General features: G+C 42.6%; 1 protein-coding gene across 1 annotated transcript in view; it reads left to right on the forward strand.

Annotated features, from left to right (window-relative positions):
* The first annotated feature begins 8,369 nt into the window (after positions 1-8,369).
* The window catches only part of emilin1a (elastin microfibril interfacer 1a), a 30,005-nt gene continuing 19,762 nt past the window's right edge, over positions 8,370-18,612 (forward strand). The window contains exon 1 of the mRNA XM_058613829.1: positions 8,370-8,748. Coding sequence (XP_058469812.1) covers positions 8,612-8,748 — 137 coding nt within the window. The 5' untranslated portion in view covers positions 8,370-8,611. The remainder of the gene's footprint in view (positions 8,749-18,612) is intronic.

Genomic DNA, 18,612 nt, shown 5'->3' on the forward strand with positions numbered 1-18,612 from the left:
ATTATCTCAAGAAAATAAACGCAAGTGTGCCTGTGTTAGTGCTGGCACGCTTCAACAAACCTTTAAAGTTGTAAAGTGCAAGTAATTGTAGCTCTCTTCTTTAAATTTGGGCTTTGTAGGTTATAAAAAGTAATGTTTCGGCGCTGCTCTCATTTTTTAAATGATAATAAGGCGGCTAAGTGAAATGTGAGCGCATGATGTGAAGTGACAGATGTTGCCCCGCACACTTTGCCAAGCTGCTGAGCTTCACCTCACAATTCTCACCTCGATGCCAAAAACTATATTGATTTGAAAGCTCCTATAAAGCCACAAATAAACACACACATTTGACCAAATTTCATGGAAATCAGTTCAGTAAGTTCCCACTGATCAATAAACACTTTAAACCCAAGTTTAAAACAGGGTTTTTATTCAGCATTCAGGATCAAACCTGGTATTTGGCTTTGGTTGGCATCAGTAAGGCGTACAGTAAGTGAATACGTTGATTTCCTCTTCCTCTGCTCTATTGCAGATAACAGCAATGCACCATTTCTGCTGCAATGCTATGATGCACGTTCATCCTCATGAATGTTTGCTGCAATCCCTACTTTTAAGAACTTGGGATAGTGCTCAGTTTCATTTATTTCATCAATAAGATCATCTAAACCCATGGTTCTCAAACTGTGGTACATGTTCCACCAAGTGGCACACAAGCTTCCTCTGGTGGTACTCATAGATACTGTTTTCCTGTTTATAACAGGGTATATCTCTCGCTCCATCTTCATCTGATCTGACTATAGCAGTGTGTGAAGTATATGTGAGGAAGAGGAGGAGGATCATAAAAGAGCAAATGATCTTATTGGGACTAAATCTGCCTTTGCTCGGTCTATTTACACCGCTGTATTTTAAGACATACCAAGACATCGGTCAGTGCATTTAAATGTTTGCTAAAAGACAACAATTTAGTTTTCTTAATGTAACGTGAACAAGTTAGTCCGACTAAAATCGAGCCGGTCTTCATCAGACTAACATACCTGGATAATGCATTTCATAGTCTGATTACTCCTGCTCTGTGTTCTGTGCATGCACCAACGTTCCCTCTCTGGTCTTTAGACCGGAAGTAGGAGGCGACGTATAAACTGCAGTACTGTTGCCGGAAATTGTACAGCGGCAGCGTCTTTCTTCAGACAACGCAGCAAGTATACAACATACATACAGAACCACAGCACCATCCATCTCACCATTTGCAGGAAACAGTTTCAGTACAGACTATAGCTTCTAGAGATACAGGCGGAGTCAGACATACATGTACATGTACACAGCCAGTACATGTTCTCTTCCACGTGTACTCCGACTGGGCAAGTTCTCCTCAGTGCTGCGGTTGTTTTGTGTCATAACAAGCAGCCCTGCTTTAAAAACACGGTCCATACCGACTGACATAATTCCCTTCATTGTTTTGGTCACAGGATAAAGAAGCTCTTTGTGCTGTAATTCGAGTAGTAAAAACAGCGTCCCTGTATTGGCCAGAGAATAACAGTAAAATTCATAGGGGAGTGTTATAAATGTTGATGCTTTCTACAATCAATTTTAACATCATAATGACTGTCATAATAAAGTTTAAGCCAAAAGATTTCTCTTCCAGCTTCCAGCTGGTTTGACTACAAGGTCAGGGAGCGGGAAACCTGAACCAAGAGCCAGGAAATTAACTTAAAATAAGATTGAATTTAACCTTAAACGTGACTTTAACGTCAACTTTCACCTTGGACTAAATTAGAAACTTTAACAGCACTTTATTGTACTTGTTGCCATTTGCACAGTCGGTGAGAAACACTATTTTATCTTTGGTCTTATCTCAGCCGAATTCTATCTTTTACTTGCTTATGCTGAAATTCACGTACACCAGTATCACTGTGCTGCATGATGGAGCACAGTGATGACTTTTTCCTGGCTTGTTGATTGCACTGGCTTTTTATGTCTTTGTTTATTTCTTTTATCAACTGTCTTGTCTATTTTGTGAGCTGCCGGTCGACTGAATATGTCGTATCTTAAATGATCTTACACATTCTAAATGAGAGAGCTGTATGTCTGCATATGTAAATGGCCAGTGTTTGTTTTGCATGCTCAGACAGTTTAAAATTGTCACCTTTTCTTTTATTGCTTAATGCCACCAGAACGTCTGACGTCTGACCCCAGCAGCTGAATTTAGTCGGATTAAAGAAGTAAAATATGGTATTCATCAAACTAATACATCTATAATACCTTGCGAATGGCTCAGGAATGCTGCTGAAGCGGTGGATTATAAATCTGTTACATAATTCATGGTGCCATTATCCTCCTTGTCTCAGAACATAACATAGATGTGAATCAAGGAGGATCAAGAGTTCAAGGTTCCCGTAACATGAGTGACTGTATGTGAAGGTATGTTCTGCGAGGATTCCATGTATTCACGTTTCCTTTTTAGGAATGTGAACACACCATCGCTAATAATTTACTATGAAACTATAGTGAGAGATATTTATGCTCTTAAACCTACATTTACTGTTTCATTGTCTGACAAGAGGATTGTAGAGGAGGTGAGATATGCTTCTCCTGCAGAGTCTGTAAAATCCTTTGTGGGACAGGAACTTGAGTTTGCATAGGACTTGTGTGTGTTTGCTGCACACACACACACACACACACACACACACACACACACACACACACACACGTGTATTCCATCTTGGAAGTTCATGCGGTCTCGACACCAAAAGCTTCAAAAGAAGCAGGACCTCAGTCAGTGTGTCCTGAGTTTGACGGAAGCCTGACAGAAATACACTCAAAGGACACCTCCCCCGAGGCGCCGGCCTTTTTTTACTCCTGAAGAACACAAGAGCACAACACAGCAGCAGCAGCAGCAGCAGCAGCAGCAGAGGCATTTTAAAGGTTCCTCCAAAGTGCGAAATAACAACTGGGGGTCTCCCATAATAGTCAAAGCAAACAAAAGCCCATGACCTGCCCAAATGTGAAATGCAGGCCAAGTCCTGAAGAATGTCAACATGGCAGCCACAAAGCACTAGAAACATGCACCCCACTCACACACACACACACAAGAGTAGATAACGCCACAGAGGAAGGAGTGGGAAGGAGAAATTGGCTACAATAGGAACAATAGAGGAGCACAGAATACTAAGTTTTTCAAAGTAAACAGACTTCAGACTTCTATACTAACTGTTTAGAGCAATGGCACCCTTATCAACACATATTATATGGTGCTACAACAGGACGCCTTGTTTGTTTGGTTGTGTATGACCTAATCCGGCCTATTTATAATGGCAGAGATACAGTGGTCCACCCGCAGGAATGTTAATCTTCCAAAGGGCTTTGGTCAAGAGTCCAGCGGCCCTCGCCAGCGAACGCCACACGGTTTCGAGGCTCGATCCAAGCACGTCCCCAGTGCAAACTGGCTCCTGGAGGAAACACAATTAATCCAAAGCCACAGGAGAAGGAGAGAAACACAATCCAGTCGCATTTTTCAAAGATAGCCTCATCGTGCGACCGCGTAAACCAAGAGAAGCGCCAGAGATTCCAGCGAAGTGAAACGAACCGTGAGCAAGGGAAGCAGAAAAAGACCTCTCAGCAAGTTTCACTCTGCAGCATCTGCAGCAGAAGATAAAAGTTAACAGCACATGAACGGAAAGAAACAGCCTGTCACACTGTCAAACGGCCTGCAGCTTCCTCTGGAGGGTCTGACTTTATCATGCTATGGAGACGAGAGTCGGATTGTACTGTGGCTCTTGTGTGACACAGTGTAACAGAGACGTATGTCTTTACATGAAAACAACATAACAATCTATATATATGTCATTTACAATTGCCATGAAAATATGAGTTGAGAGTAAAACCAGGTGTTTATACTGTTATACTGCCATGAAACTATGGTACTGTTGGTGTATTTGTTATATACGGTGCCCTGAGGATGCACCGTGAGGCTGACCTCTGGGTTGACCTTTGTTGACATTTGGCTTAAGGTTATTTGGCAGTGCGTAACTTTTGGGGATTTTTTTGTTGTTGATGTCATTACTTGTGCTATCGAACATTATTAATGTGCCGCATCCTTCGTCTGCAAACAGGCTCCATCAACCTGCCGAGGGTGCGTTTGTGTGCATACACTGGCAGCACATGGGCGGGTGGGAGCAGGAAGCATCAAAATGCTGAACAACTAGGATTTTTTTGAGCAGTAGAAATTTCTCATGTGGCGTTTTTTTGTGTGTTTTCACTTATACTCCAACCTGTTTGCAGCCATCTCACTTTACTAGCTCCACGTTCCCGTTGCGTCCATCTATCATGAACTTCCTGTGTGCGGCACAGGAATGTGGCCAGGCAACACACGCTCTAAACAATCATTTTGACAATGGTTTGTTTTTCTTTAAAGGTGACGCACTAGAGTTTAAGGAAATAATTGAAAGTTAAGAAATCTGGTGTATGCATTTATGCCCAGAGGACGTACTCTATCTAGATTTCACCATGACATCATTGTCTGACCTTTCCTTTAGTCCCACTACAAGGATTAAACCCTTTTTTTAAATGCTATAACAAATTTTAGACGGATTGCTGTAAAACTCAGAAGTGTAATTATGTGCATGCAGCACAAGAAAACACATAAATATGTTATCGGGCTGTGTATACAGGTGTATGCTGTCTGTTCTGCTCCACGACTGTGAGAAATGCAGCTGCACACAGAGTGTAATTTTGTTAGCACATGAAACGCTGTGGAATTATGATGATTTAAAGCAGTGGTTCCCAACACTGGGGGTGATACGAGGCACAGAGAGGGGGGTCCTGAGAAGACTTCCATGAGGGGAAAATAGAATTATTAGTTGTAGAATTATTCATTAGTTGCAGCTGGTCAATTTACAGTACCACAGGAAGTGTTATTATGTGTAATATCCTTAAGAATGATGGGGGTCCTGAGTCTTTGGCCCTGTTATTATGGGGGTCAGGGGCTGAAAGGCGTTGGGAACACCTGACTTAGTGAGTTTTTTTAAGAACTTTAGTTTCCCACGGACAACTGCAAGTATTAAAATGAAAGTTTTCACTTTTTTCTTTTTTTTTCTCTATTGAAAACATCCATTTTCTACCACTTTATCTGATACATGAGGGTCGTGGGGGGCGCTGTGCCAATAAATTGATGTAAAAAATAAAACAAAGTATATGAGAAAACAAGTCAATAAATGTATTATAATAAAAAGAGTGGGATGCAACACTTGATTTTTGTAGAGCAGATTGCAACCAGCAGCAAACGATGACAACTGTTTGAGTAAATATGTGACGATAGCTCGCCAGAAACTGTCAAAGCCACATTTCTGCCCCATTAATACAAATTGTATCCTCTCTAATTTGAAGAATTGCAATGTTTCTTTCATCCAATGTTTGATGGGCTTTTTACCAACTGAGCAAAATGAGCCTCCTGGCTAATAAGACGACAACTTCCACACAATTCCCCTGTGCTGTGGTTAAAGGATCGGCCTGAACGTATGATTTCATCACAAAAAGTCGCTGCTACAGGGATTATTATTATGTTCTGTTGGTAAATGAACGTAAATCGCTTCAGGAACTCATCCAAGAGATGAAAGTATGTCATGTTGTGGTGAAGCTTCAGTTCATCTGACGTGATCAGCAGATCAGCTGATGATACCCTGTTGGAGATTAATCTGGGCGAGCGTTGGCGTCGGAGTAGGAAGTCATTTAGGGAAGGAATTTGGCCGAAATGTGAGAGGGTGTGACTGAATCTATGTGTGTGTATCTCCAGATGATTTGCTTTCCTCAGATTTATAGTTAAACAAAGAGAGGATGTGGGTGATCATTTGTACTCTCCAGTATGATGGACGCTGCTCTCCCTCAAAGTTTCTTTCAACTTACTCATAGTCCGATTGCTTTTACGCTGCATCTGGTTAGTGTCACACGTCACATGTTATACCCTCGTATATCCTCGGCGTTATCGCTCGTGCTCGCTGCCTGGCCAGCATCTCACACCAACCACACAGCTACAGAAGTGGAGCGAATCTCCCATCACCAACCCCCCGATCTCTGCATTCATGTTCCCACTCTCGCTTTGTCACGCATTTCCATGCATTGTTTTGCATGGACCCGAGTTCAGAGGTCTGCGTTCTGGGAATCTGTTTTACGAGCGTATTAGCAAAACCAGATACTATGACTTGTGTCGACTACATTTACAATACACTGGTGATGAGTCACATGCTCACGGGCATAAAACCCAAGAAAGTAAAAACAATTGCACCACATTTTACTGGCACTGTACCTGACCTGCAGTTAACATGTGAAATTGACTTAATTCACGCCAATGCAGAATGAGACACCATGTTACCGTGAGCCTGTTTTACATCATGCACGTACATGTGGTGGCTGTGTGTGTTTCCATTATCGTCTCGCCCTCCTCAGCACGCCTGGCTACGCTCTCAGTGGGGAGTCGCTGTGTCTGTGACAGAGCAGCTGCATGGGAGAGCCCATCTCATTAGCGGGCTGGTGGGAGAGAGGGAGAGATTGCAGAGCTGCTTCATTCCTCAGTGTGTGGCAGCGCTGGAAGAAAAAGTGTAAAGTTAAAAGTAATTCACCACCAACAGATCTCCAAAAATACGACTATTGTGTCATTGGAGATGAGTTGTGGGTTGGGGTGTATCTGTACCTCACGCACTGACGATGAACTGGAATGTAAACTGACATGTGTTCCGGTAAAGTGTCTGACAGCACTGCTGAGATTGCATGGGTCTATTTTTAACTTTTTGGCACGTACGCTAAATTTAGTCATAGATAATGACAGGAAAGTGGAAAAGGAGGCAAATGAAGAGCAATGTAAATGATGGCGTAGAGTCAAAACTCCGACTCCAGATATACAGTACAGCATCATCAATCAAAGACTGAGAACAGACCCTTTATACAGCGGATAAGGAGGCGCCACTACTGCATGTATGTGTGTGTGTGTGTGTGTCCTTTCTTTGAATTGGGCTGTTAAATGACATCCGATTGAAATCTGCCATGGAAATCTAAAGGGAAACGGTGCAGACCGGCTAATTTAGTTTGAAGTATGAAGATGGAGGCAAAGAAACCAGAAAGCAGTCGCCCCTGTAGACACAGACACACTCATTCATGCATTTAAGCAGAATGACTTAATTGTGAAAAGGCAAAGATAATTAAAGCATCTTCTACAGTAGATGCACAGGAATGATGGTGTTTGTTGGGTCTGATAAAAAGCTGCACCTGTTGTTGAAGTTTTCCGGAGCTTATGCTTGATTTTCTTGGACCATTTTCCTCATCATTCACAGTAGTGTTGCAACAAGGTATGGAAATTAAGAACGAGCCTGGGGCTGCCAACTGAGAGGGGCCCCCTCAAAACGGCAGAGTAACTTAAAGCTGTAGTACGTAACTTCTTGTGTTTTTCTTGTTGTTGTTCTTATTCAGCTTCTGTAATCAATGTTACATTATACATTATACATTGTAACATGTGGAGCATTTGTGAGACTATTCATGCATAAGTAACACATGTATTGCTTTCAGTACTGACATGAAGGTTTGTTGCTGTGAGTTCCATTGGAAAACTTTTTAAGTGAGATTTTCCATCATTGGAGCGATGGTAGCTCAGTGGTAGAGCGAGCTGTCTTTCAACTGAAAGGTTCAGGGTTCGACTCCACTAGTCTAAATGCTGATGTGTCCTTGGGCAAGACACTTAACCCCACGTTGCTCCAAAACTGTAGTGTAAAGCAGCTTTCAGGGGCCATCAAGACTAGAAATGTGCTCTATAAATACAGACCATTGTCATGATGGAAGTCACTGTGGATAAACACGTCTGCTAAATGTTAAAATATTAGATAATAATAGATATTTCACAGTAAAGGTGCCTGATTTGATATGAATGATGTATACTCCACAGTAAAAACATTAATGGTGCAAAATAAACCCATTCATATCAAAAACAGACAGAAATAAACTTTGAATAAACACTTTGAAACATCATTCATTGTTTGGTGTAGTGCCACATAGTGGTTTCTTCTCCGTCTTTGGGTTGTGTCGTGGAATTTGTCGCAATAATTATTTAACATGAGTGATTAAAGCATTGTATTACCTTATTTCTGCTCTCTTATTCTGTACTATATTACTTTATTTACTACAAATTGCTTTGGAGAGGTTACTACTGATTTGAACAGAGGACGGTTGAGCTGATCTGAGGCTTAAAGAGAAACAGAAAAATGGTGAGGGGAGGGAGGGGGGAGAGGGACGCACACACACACACACACACGGAGAGAGAGAGAGAGAGAGAGAGAGAGAGAGAGAGAGAGGGACTGAGCTGGCACGGCTGCTGCTGGAGCTCTGACAGGAAACTTTCCTCGTGCTGCTCTACTCCTCACTCACTCACACACTCACTCACTCAGTCTGGGAGTCAGTCAGAGTCCGCAGCGTCTCCAGCGTCAGTTGCCTGTAGGAGAACATGCACTTGACTGAGCTGAAGTCATGGCTTTCCATCTTCATTCACCGACAGCACTGAGAGACTGACTGTCTGTGCGCGCGCGTGTGTGTGAGTGTGTGTGTGTGTGCGGGACTAAAGGACACATTTGTTTCTGTGGAGTAGATCACGAGGAGGATGATGAGGATGGTGACGATGGCGATGAAGGGGACCTCGTTTTACCTGCTCGCCGTCATGTTGGCCCGGGTCTGCTCGGGTCTTGGATATGCGGAGTCCAGTGTTCAGACCGGACAGAGAGCAGCGAGCAGACACAGGTACGCACGTGTACGCACGCACGCGCACGCACGCACGCTCGCGCGTGGAAAAGTCACTGACCTGTTGGTTGTTTTTGTCCTGCAGTTCAAACAGTGGGAAAAGGTCATGTTAAATGATTGTGTCTATGTGTGGGCTTCTGATTCGTCGCCCGTTGGATTTAATCTATGAATTGATTAATTGGTTATTGATTAAGCAATTATTGCATTTCAGTAAATGTGTAACACTTTCCCCCTTTTATACTTATTTTAAAGAATATTTATATCCTCAATTATTATTCTCCAGCCACAACAGGAGCTTTTTGTTTTGCCTCACCATCAGATATAGAGATAAACATGATTAAAAACAATTAATATTAAACAAAATAAGAAAGAAAAGAAAAATATTATTCTATTTTTAAAAGTTGTTGTGCTATAAGTGCATTTATACCTATAATATAGTAAAATATCCAGCCTATAGTCTTATATTAAACTTGACTGTGGTTGATTTATTACAGCATTGGAGACAAAATAACCTTTATAAAAACTTGATTGTAATAGTTATAATGAACAATGAATCAATTAAAAATACATCATCAATAGGTTAATCAACAGTAAAAAGAACTGATAGGTTAGTTGCTGCCCATAATCAACTCGACCAATTTACTTAGAGTTCCAATAAATCAAAGAATGACAACTAAGACACCACCAAATATGTGTTTTTGTGATTGGACATAAATCACTTTTGGAGACTGTGGCTGTGTCAAAATAAATTCCTGCAGATGAGCACATGGTCATGGTGTAAATTCTCATTTTAAGTGGAAATGTCTAATTTGTGGGTGGGTCTCTCTCTGCACTCAGCAGGGACACAGTGAGCGATGGATTGTGATGGTTCAGGGAGGCCCCAGAGCTGGGCAGGGATTTACACAGGATTTATAGATATTTACTGTTTCCTGGACCCCATGCGTAACGTTTTTAGGGGGCCCAGAGTCTCACGCAGTGCCCCAAGTGTCAGCCTCATTGGAGGGGGAATTTATCATCCTGCTGAAAAGAGAATTGCAGTCAGGTCGAGGTGACTGTGCCAGGGGTTCTAGACTTTGACTGATACAGTTTAAAAAGTGTTTTGTTTTTTTCCCATGAACACTTGAGGCATTCAGATCTACTGTTGTTCACTGTGTGATGGGACAGTCAGGAAATGATTCAGACGATTGCTGATTAATGATCTCTCATTAAATGGCTGTTGGAGTCCCCGCCTATAAAACTGTTAATGCGTCAGTCAGAGCCAACACATGTGTTATTAGCGCGTAATTGAACTTCTGCCTGAGGGGTCGTGTGTGTTGACGACCCCTCACCTCTGTGCGTAGATTGTGTGTGTGTGTGTGTGCATGTCATTAAATGAACGAGTTAAGTTTTTTGGGCAATTTCAAGGACTGAATATGTAAGTGTGTGTGTGTATAAAGGAGGTCACAAGTGAATTTGTGAATGAGTAACAGAGCTCTCTTATGTGCCTGCATGTGTTTGCACTTAGCGTGTGTGTGTGTGTGTGTGTGTGTGTGTGTGTGTGCAAGGCAGGCCAGGCTTCTGCTGAGTCGAGCTCCTCCAATATGAGTTCCGATCAAGTTTCTCTCCACATCATCACAATCACAGCAGTTTGCTGCTGATGCTGCTGCTGCCTGTGAAGCGTCTGGACGATCTGGAGAGAAGACGGAGAGCTTGAGTGGGTGTGACAAGGAGAGGATGAAAGAGTGAGAAAAGACTGAAAGCTGTGATACAGGCAGACAACAACAGACTGCCTGGAGAAAATTAGAGGGCCGAGGGCCTTAAAAACACTACTCGTACATGAAAATTCTAAGCAATGAAGCATGGTCAACCTCTGATTTATACACACACACACACTCAAAGTGACGCTTCGGGGAAAAGAATGCGCCGGCCCGTGGCAGTGCGGTTTGCCCCCCTGACATCTGTTTGAACTCAAGTGATGTGTTTTGACAGATGTGCGAAGTATTCCATAAGTGGTAAAGGCAGCCGAACGAACTGAAGACATCCAGCGGGGGTCTTATCGGGGGCTCAGGAGGATCTAGATCTCTCGGACACATCTCGTGCCAAGATGTCAGAGCTACACACCGTCCTATCTGCTTCGGACAGACCCACAGGGAAGACGAGGGATGAAGTGGTGTGTTGACGCGTTGGTGTTGATGGAAGTGAACGATTGAGTTCAAAGGACAAAGCGGTTTGTGCACGACTGGAGGCTGATGCAGAGCTTCGTCTTCGTCGCTGTGATCGTCGCTTACTTCGGTGTTGTTTCTGCTCATTACTGTGAACATTTCATTTAGTTTAGTCTCCAGCTGTGGTGCAGTTGTCAGTGTGATGTATATGTAGGAATATGCTGTATGTTCTGTATAATAAGCTTGACCGGTTAGGATTATCACTTCATGTGAATTGAACCACGGTAAAATGAAGCAGAAGCAAAGCAACACTTTTTTGAGTTCTCTCAACAGTGTGACAGTGTGTCTGCAGGAAAAACAGATGCTAACATGACTCCCATTGGTAATTAAAGGCTTCAGGGTGCGTTTGCACCTAATAGTCCACTTTGCTTGTGCTCACCTGATGGAAATGTGGTTCACTGATTGGTTTTTTCAGCTTATGCTGACAAAGGCAAATGTCAAACACGTTATAGATTGTAAACAGAAGCCATGAGCACAGACATATCACTCATTTATTGGTCAGACTTGTGCAGCTTTCTTGTTTCATTCACTTTACTTGGTGAGGAGCTGAGTGCACCATTGGTAGTTAGACCAGAGTCAGAAGACTCGTGCCGATGCATCCTCCAGGTCGGAGAGGCCTCTACTCCTCACTGCAGAGGGCCAGGAAATTGCTGTACCTCTGCTTTGGGTACGAGGGTCCTGAGCCACAGGTGTCGATCTCGTCCTGCTGCCCAGTCGATGGCTTTGTGGTTGTGCTTTGAGGTGACGATGCTCAGCTAAATGCGCTGGTTTACCTGCGGAGGAGGAAGCTTTGAGACCTGCCAAACACGGAGGATGGAGGCGCTGTTCTCAGTGCCATCAATCAGCAGCTGTCCTCCCGGTTCTCCACTCTCCTCACTGGGGTAAGTGCATGAGAACACTCAGGCTGTAGCCGTAAATACTGCCCTTCCAGTGATCAGTGCGGATCTGAACTGCTGATGAACCGCTCCAGAGTTCTCTCGCAAGTGGTCCGAGACCCCCTCTTTCAAGCGGGACAGGGTCCGGTTCCTTGGTTCGCTGACAGGGGCGTAAACAAATATAACAGAGGTTTTCTATTGTAAATTGGTTTGCTGTTTTTTCTAAGAATAACACAGTGACACTTAGTTGAGTTCAATATGATCAATGACAAGTTAAAGTCAAAAAGTTGCGTATTATAGCTTTAAAACGCAGCGACTCCTGGCTTCTACAGGAATGAGCAAATTGTTTTACAGCCTTGTATCTTGCGGTTAGTCCACCTCATATGTTTACAATATTTTCAGTGATAAACAACACTTATCAGTGAAGCTCTACTCCCATCAGCCTCACCTGGCATGATTGGCCAGATGTGGTAAACGTCAGAGGCTGTGATTAATGTAAATAAATTATAATGACCAAAAAAGAAAAGAAATGGTGTAATGGGATAAACAAATGGAGACACTTATTTTACAATAAAAGAATATATTGAGAAAGAGAGTAAACTGTTGAACACTTTGATGATTTGAGGATGGTCCAGACTCTGCACATTTACATAGTTCATTTGAATATTTGGAATTTCACGGAGAATCCTGGTCGTTGTTGTGACACCACGTATGCTGAAACAGGACTGTCCTCTTCTTGACCCCGCCTTAATTGGAAAGCGTCCAAAGTAACATCATCTAATGTGATTTTCTGCTTTCTGCTAATTGGGCCAGTAAACGAATCTCCTTACATATGTTAATGATAATGTGGGAAAGGGGTTCCTTTTCCAGTCACAGCCTTTGTAATCTAATGACCACGGTTCCTGGAATGCACAGCGTTTTGAGAGGCTCTTCTTTACCTTGTTTATACAGAGTGAAGTTACACAACGGTGAGACTCATCCCATTTAACCGCTCATGAAGTCAATCTATAAATCTTCTGTCAAGTTAATGGACCAATGGAACAACTTGACGAGACTGTTTCATGCTGTCGTGCGCTGTAGCTCATGTGGGACTCTAGTTAAATGACTCTTTAGTCCATGTGGGGTTTTATCAGCTTTGGCTCCATTTGGCATTGGTGGGGAACACAAGACCCAGGGTTATTTCTTCATTTTCTTCTTTATGTTTGGCAGCCATGCAAATTCTGGCATCACATTCAGCACATCGCTTAGGACGTCACTCAATGAGTGTTTTAAAATCGTTTACTCACCACTGAGTTTGAAAGAGGGGTTAAAGTTACATAATTGTAGCCACTGTAATAGTCAGTGTGTTTACATAACCTTAGGATAAACTAATTATTGTTAGTTTGACTAAAACCACACATTCAAAATGCTTGTTAACAGTGTATTCCAACTAAAATTGTACTAAATTTAATTTCTCAAAGTAGGAGATCCAACAAGATAATGTGAATGGGATTTTAGTTATAACTTCATATATATATATACATATATATACATATACATATATATAAATAATTATACTTCGCCTGGGTGAACCTAGTCGAGTCTGCCAGCGATTAGATTTCACTGAGACATGTCTGGCGAGGATGTCTTTTTTCCCCTGGCACGCTGCAGGCAGGCTTAATGTGATGGCGATGGAGAAGCGACATCTAGCAGCTTTTATATATATCCAACATGGCGGCCAATGAAGACCAGCTGTCTTTCCATTTGGCTGTTGCTTCCATTTTAAGCGACTTGCTCCACGGAGCTCCCGTCGTTAGACACCATAACTACTGTAATGGTGTCCCAGCATCGCTGCAAGCAAACTACAACAAGCACGTTTGTTGACACATTGATACATCACCAGGATCATTGGTCTGATTCTGACTGGTCTAGGCGTTCAAAATGCCTAGACCAGTTGAACTGAGCTGAAACTTACAGTTTTGACCCCAGCCAAAAAGCTGTTACAAGGAAACGTGATAATTATGTAAATCTGAAACAAGGTAATGCTATAATAGTGTTCTTATGTACAGTGTATAACACGTACAAATGGAAATAGGCTATATCACCAAGCAAATAACACACAATGGCCTGCTATTTGTTTCTAGACTTCACTTGCAAAGTCTCCGGTGACAACGCTGTCAATCAATAAGTGGTTCCGCCTTTCACACAGTTCCTCCAATCATCATGCATCAGCCCAGCCTCTGCTCCACATTTATCCAATCAGCATCTCGCTCACCGCAGTGGAAAAAAGTAGTTCCGTCTCATAGAGATTAATTGAAGCTGAGCTGGGCTTAGTAGGATCAACTGAGTTGACTTGAGTTCAAAAATGAGGCTTTAATTTTACTTTCTTGGCAATATTTTGGGAAACTTTAATTTCAAGGCATGGAAGAAGCGTGTTTTTAAATGCACCTGCCTCCATAAATGGCTAAAATGTCAGGGGAACCTCAAAGGAACTCATGTGTGCACGGGGCCACGTATGTCAGCAGCAACGTTAAAGCAAATAGTCGTATCGCGAACATTCCCTGTATATCTTTGTGACCGCCAGGCTAAACAATCAGAGACACAGAAGTTTACACAGTCACGCTGTCCCTTGATGTTGGTGCAGGTCCAAAGAGAAAATGTGCGTGTGTGTGTGTGTGTGTGTGTGTGTGTGTGCTGCGAGTAAAACTACATTTATAGAGAGAGAACAGAAGGTCTGGAAGAATGTGTGCGTCTGTCGTTCTGTGTGTTTGTCTGTCGCCATGCGATCAATCAAGCCTGAGTGAGAGCGCTCGAGTGTGTATATCGTCGTGTGTGACAGTCTGTGTGCTTTTCGGTGCGAGTACTGGGGGATACCTTTACAAGGACGTCAGAGGGGGTGCTTGACCTCTGGGTCACAGTTCAAACATGAGGACACGCCCCTTTCCAGCCACTCATTCAGGTGGCTGTCAAAGCCTTCCCTTGAAGCCCAATGAAAGATCCGGCAACAATAGACGTCGCAGAGTGATTTCTTTGTTCGAGTCTTATACCTCAGCTTCCTTCTTCCTCCCACTTAGCCATCTATTTCACTTCTGTCATTGAATACTCTATTTTTAACCCACAATTCTGCTCCACGGGGCTCATGCAAAAATGCTTTTCAATAAAATGAAGATGGTATGTAGAGGGTTGAGATGTCAGGCAGACACTTTCTACTCGGCTATGAGGCGTGCTGCTGCTGCTGCTGCTGCTGCTGCTGCTGCTGCTGCTGCTGCTGCTGCTGCTGCTGCTGCTGCTGCTGCTGCTGCTGCTGCTGCTGCTGCTGCTGCTGCTGCTGCTGCTGCTGCTGCTGCTGCTGCTGCTGCTGCTGCTTTTTAAGAGTAATGAAATTTATAGGGTTATAAAGAAATGCTGAGACAGGTGCAAGAGTTCCTCACTCCTGCTGTTACAGCTTCATAAATAAATATGTACAATGGACGTTTCACTGCTGCAGAAAAGTAATGAAGATGTTTGAATGTGTCTGTCTGTGATAAACAGTGTGTGTGTGTGTGTGTGTGTGTGTGTTAACTAAGGCTTGTTTCCTGTTCTTATATGTGAATGTGTGACATGTGTTTATTGTTTGTCAGGCTAGGCGATAAAACTATCAATAATTATAGCAATATAATTGATTGAGCGTTACTTATTTCTCTGTCCATAAAGACGTTTAAAACCACAATTAACTCACAGCTCAGCATTCAGATTTAGCAATTACATAGTGAACGTCATTTTTTGTCACATGGCATATGACGGTTTTGGACAAAAATGTCAATCTACACTGTTGTCACTTACCATATACCACCTCTATACCATGGAAGATATCGGGATTTTTCCCACACATAGTGATGCACTTCTAGGCATCACATGGGCAGTTAAGGGGGTGTTTAAATGCTCCTCCAAGTTCAAATGGATATCCTGATTTTGGATAGGTGATCCTCCTCCGTAATTAACTCAACTATAAAATGAATCCCTCTACGTATTATAAAAGCATAGAAACCATTATTATCCGTATCATCACAACTTAAAAAGAAGCCTCTTGGTGAAATGCTATCGTTCTAACTATAGGAAGTCTTCTTACATACAGCTAAACTATATTTTCACAGGTGTAAATACTCAAACTAAAGATTGTCTTCAGATCAGAGTGCATCCTGGTTCTCTTTACAGGCAGTGAACAAACAAGCATTGTTCATGTGATCATCCTGTCTTCCATATCAATGTATTATCCTCCCATCCATATCAATCCAATCAACCTCTATTTCCTATTGCTTTCTCTTTCTCTTTCTCTTTCAGTTTTTTGCTCTGGCTCCTAATTGAAGCTATTTTTAACAGGGGCCTTCCAGACCCAGTTTTTTTGGCAGCTGCGTTGAAAATGAATATTTCACAATCAGATATTTCCATGCAATATAAATAGTCTGGATGAATTTATATAGTCATTATCCTGGTTTCAGCTGCAGTTCACTGTATTGAGGGAGTTGTGCCAGATCAACCAGTAGACCTCGGCCTTTAAGACTTTCCACTTGTAAAAGAGTAACAAGGTTAAAGAAAATCTTTGCAATATAAATCTTCACACCATGTTTTGTTGTTGTATGATTGCAGGCTATAAGGATGGATACTAACCTAAATGGTTTGCCAGCCAGTAAAGTCTGGTTAACTTTTCCACACCCGGGAGGCAAGCATGAGATAATCCCGAGTTGGGCAAACGCTACCACAAAATTAGCTTGAAATATTTGGTGTCTTTGAAACTGTTTCCACAAGAATTTGAGTGTAAGGCTTCAATAATGTTGCTGTGCAGCGTGAGCCCATGATGACCTATTCATTATTGTGTGGAGGAACTGGACTGTTCTCTGTGTTGCTGTGTTTTAAAGGAAAGTGAACATCAACAAGGACGCAATCATAGACTATTAATAACAAGATAAAACATAAAATAAGTAATAAACAGATGATATTGCACCACATTAGAAATGAGTAGACCAGATCATTATATCACAGTGGGAATTGTACAAGAGTAAAGTGACAAGAACATGACAGTAAATAACATGAGTCGTGGTTGAGTTGAGAGAAAGATGGTGGAATAAAAGAGAGCTGAAGACACTTTATAACGTCTGCCTGAAGGTAACAGATTATATTCAGAGAACACAATCTGTGACGGGTCATTTAACATCCTGTTTACCAGTTTATAGCTGGTAAACAGCTGATATTCATAAATGATATGAAGCTTCACTTTCAGGGCTGTCTCTAGGGTCTCTGGGGGCCCTGTTTCACCATCCATGACCTCATCAACTGGATTTTTTTAATTTTTACAGAACACATATAGCAATACAACACAAACAGCACATGAAATAGTTAAATAATGTAAGAGCTATGCCGTCTACTGAAGCGCAGACTCTTGACTTGGATGACATACTTTAGGTGGAATCCAGGCGTTGCATTGTTTTCTGCAGTTTACAAATGATGTAATGTCATTGCTGTGTGGTTGTATCAGTTGTCCATTGGAGGCCCAACTCATGGCCCCGGGCAGTTGCCTAGTTTGCCTACTTTATTTATCTCTTATTAACAGTGGAATGTGAGCTCTAAACTTGAAAATCTTTTCCTTCATGTCACTAACATTAAAAAGTAGATGGCGGTCGTCACACCAGGCTTAAAAAGTGGCAAACACGGTACGTGACACATCACACTGACTGGAATGAAGGTGTGTCGTGTAAAGGGAAGTGGGTGTGTCTGTGTCCTGTGACCTGTGTGAGCATCCTTGTCTGTTTGTGTGAGACTCAAGTCAATACACCCCCCCCCTTCTCTCTCTCGCTCTCTCTCTCTCTCCCTCCCTCCCTGTCTCTCTCTGTATTTGAGTGTTTGTACTTGTAATTGCATTTAACACTTTCGGACAATATGCCAAGTTTAGTTAGTGGACTTTCATCTGAGGGATTTCTCCACAGCCATTTGGATTAATGGGACCTTATTGGATTACTGTTTGGAATGCTTAACTTCACGCTGGTTAGAGAGACAGAGAGAGAGAATAGAGAGAGAATAGAGAGAGAATAGAGAGAGAGAACAGGCCGCTGAATTAGTAGCCGAGCCCTAGTTATGAAGGAGTTTTCCCATGCAAAAGATAACATTCATATTGGAAAACGTCTCATGTTTTGTGAAGGGTCACGTACACACACTGCTTTCACAGACCTTTCCGTTGTACAGTCATGCTTAGTCATGCTCCCTCCAATATAAAGCCTCTTGTTGTGTATTTCATTGGAGTAAAAAGCCAGTGATGGAATGATGGAAAATGGACTGGGAGGGAGGGAGGGAGGGAGGGAGGGCGTTACTCCGAGTACCAAATGCTGCAGAGATGGTGGGGAGTCATATGTGTGTGTGTATGTGAGCACCACATGTCGGTTTGCGCTGTCGTGAGTCTGTGAAGTCAATTTATGAGACACAGCGCCTGCTCTCCATCAGAGCCGAGGAGGCGTGAGTGTTGCCAAAATTTACGCTTTATCTGCCGCCCGTGGCCCTGAGCGTGAGTACGTCGGGATAACAGACCGACAGAGCTGCTTCACTGAATCACAAGTGACAAAAAACAACAGCAGCAAGAGACGGAGCTGTTTTTATTTATAACTGCTGTCTGCTTTCAGATGCTAACCTTTCCCAGCTGCACTGGTTCAAGCCCCCGACGGAGATGCTAAATATCGTGTTTCTGCTCAACTCTGAGTCGTACACACAAAGTAAAACAAACCACAGAACAAGATAAGCCAGAAAACTCTAACATGGCGTAATGCAATAAGGATCGTTGGGAT

Source organism: Solea solea, chromosome 17, assembly GCF_958295425.1.
Source record: "Solea solea chromosome 17, fSolSol10.1, whole genome shotgun sequence".
Lineage (NCBI taxonomy): Eukaryota > Metazoa > Chordata > Actinopteri > Pleuronectiformes > Soleidae > Solea > Solea solea.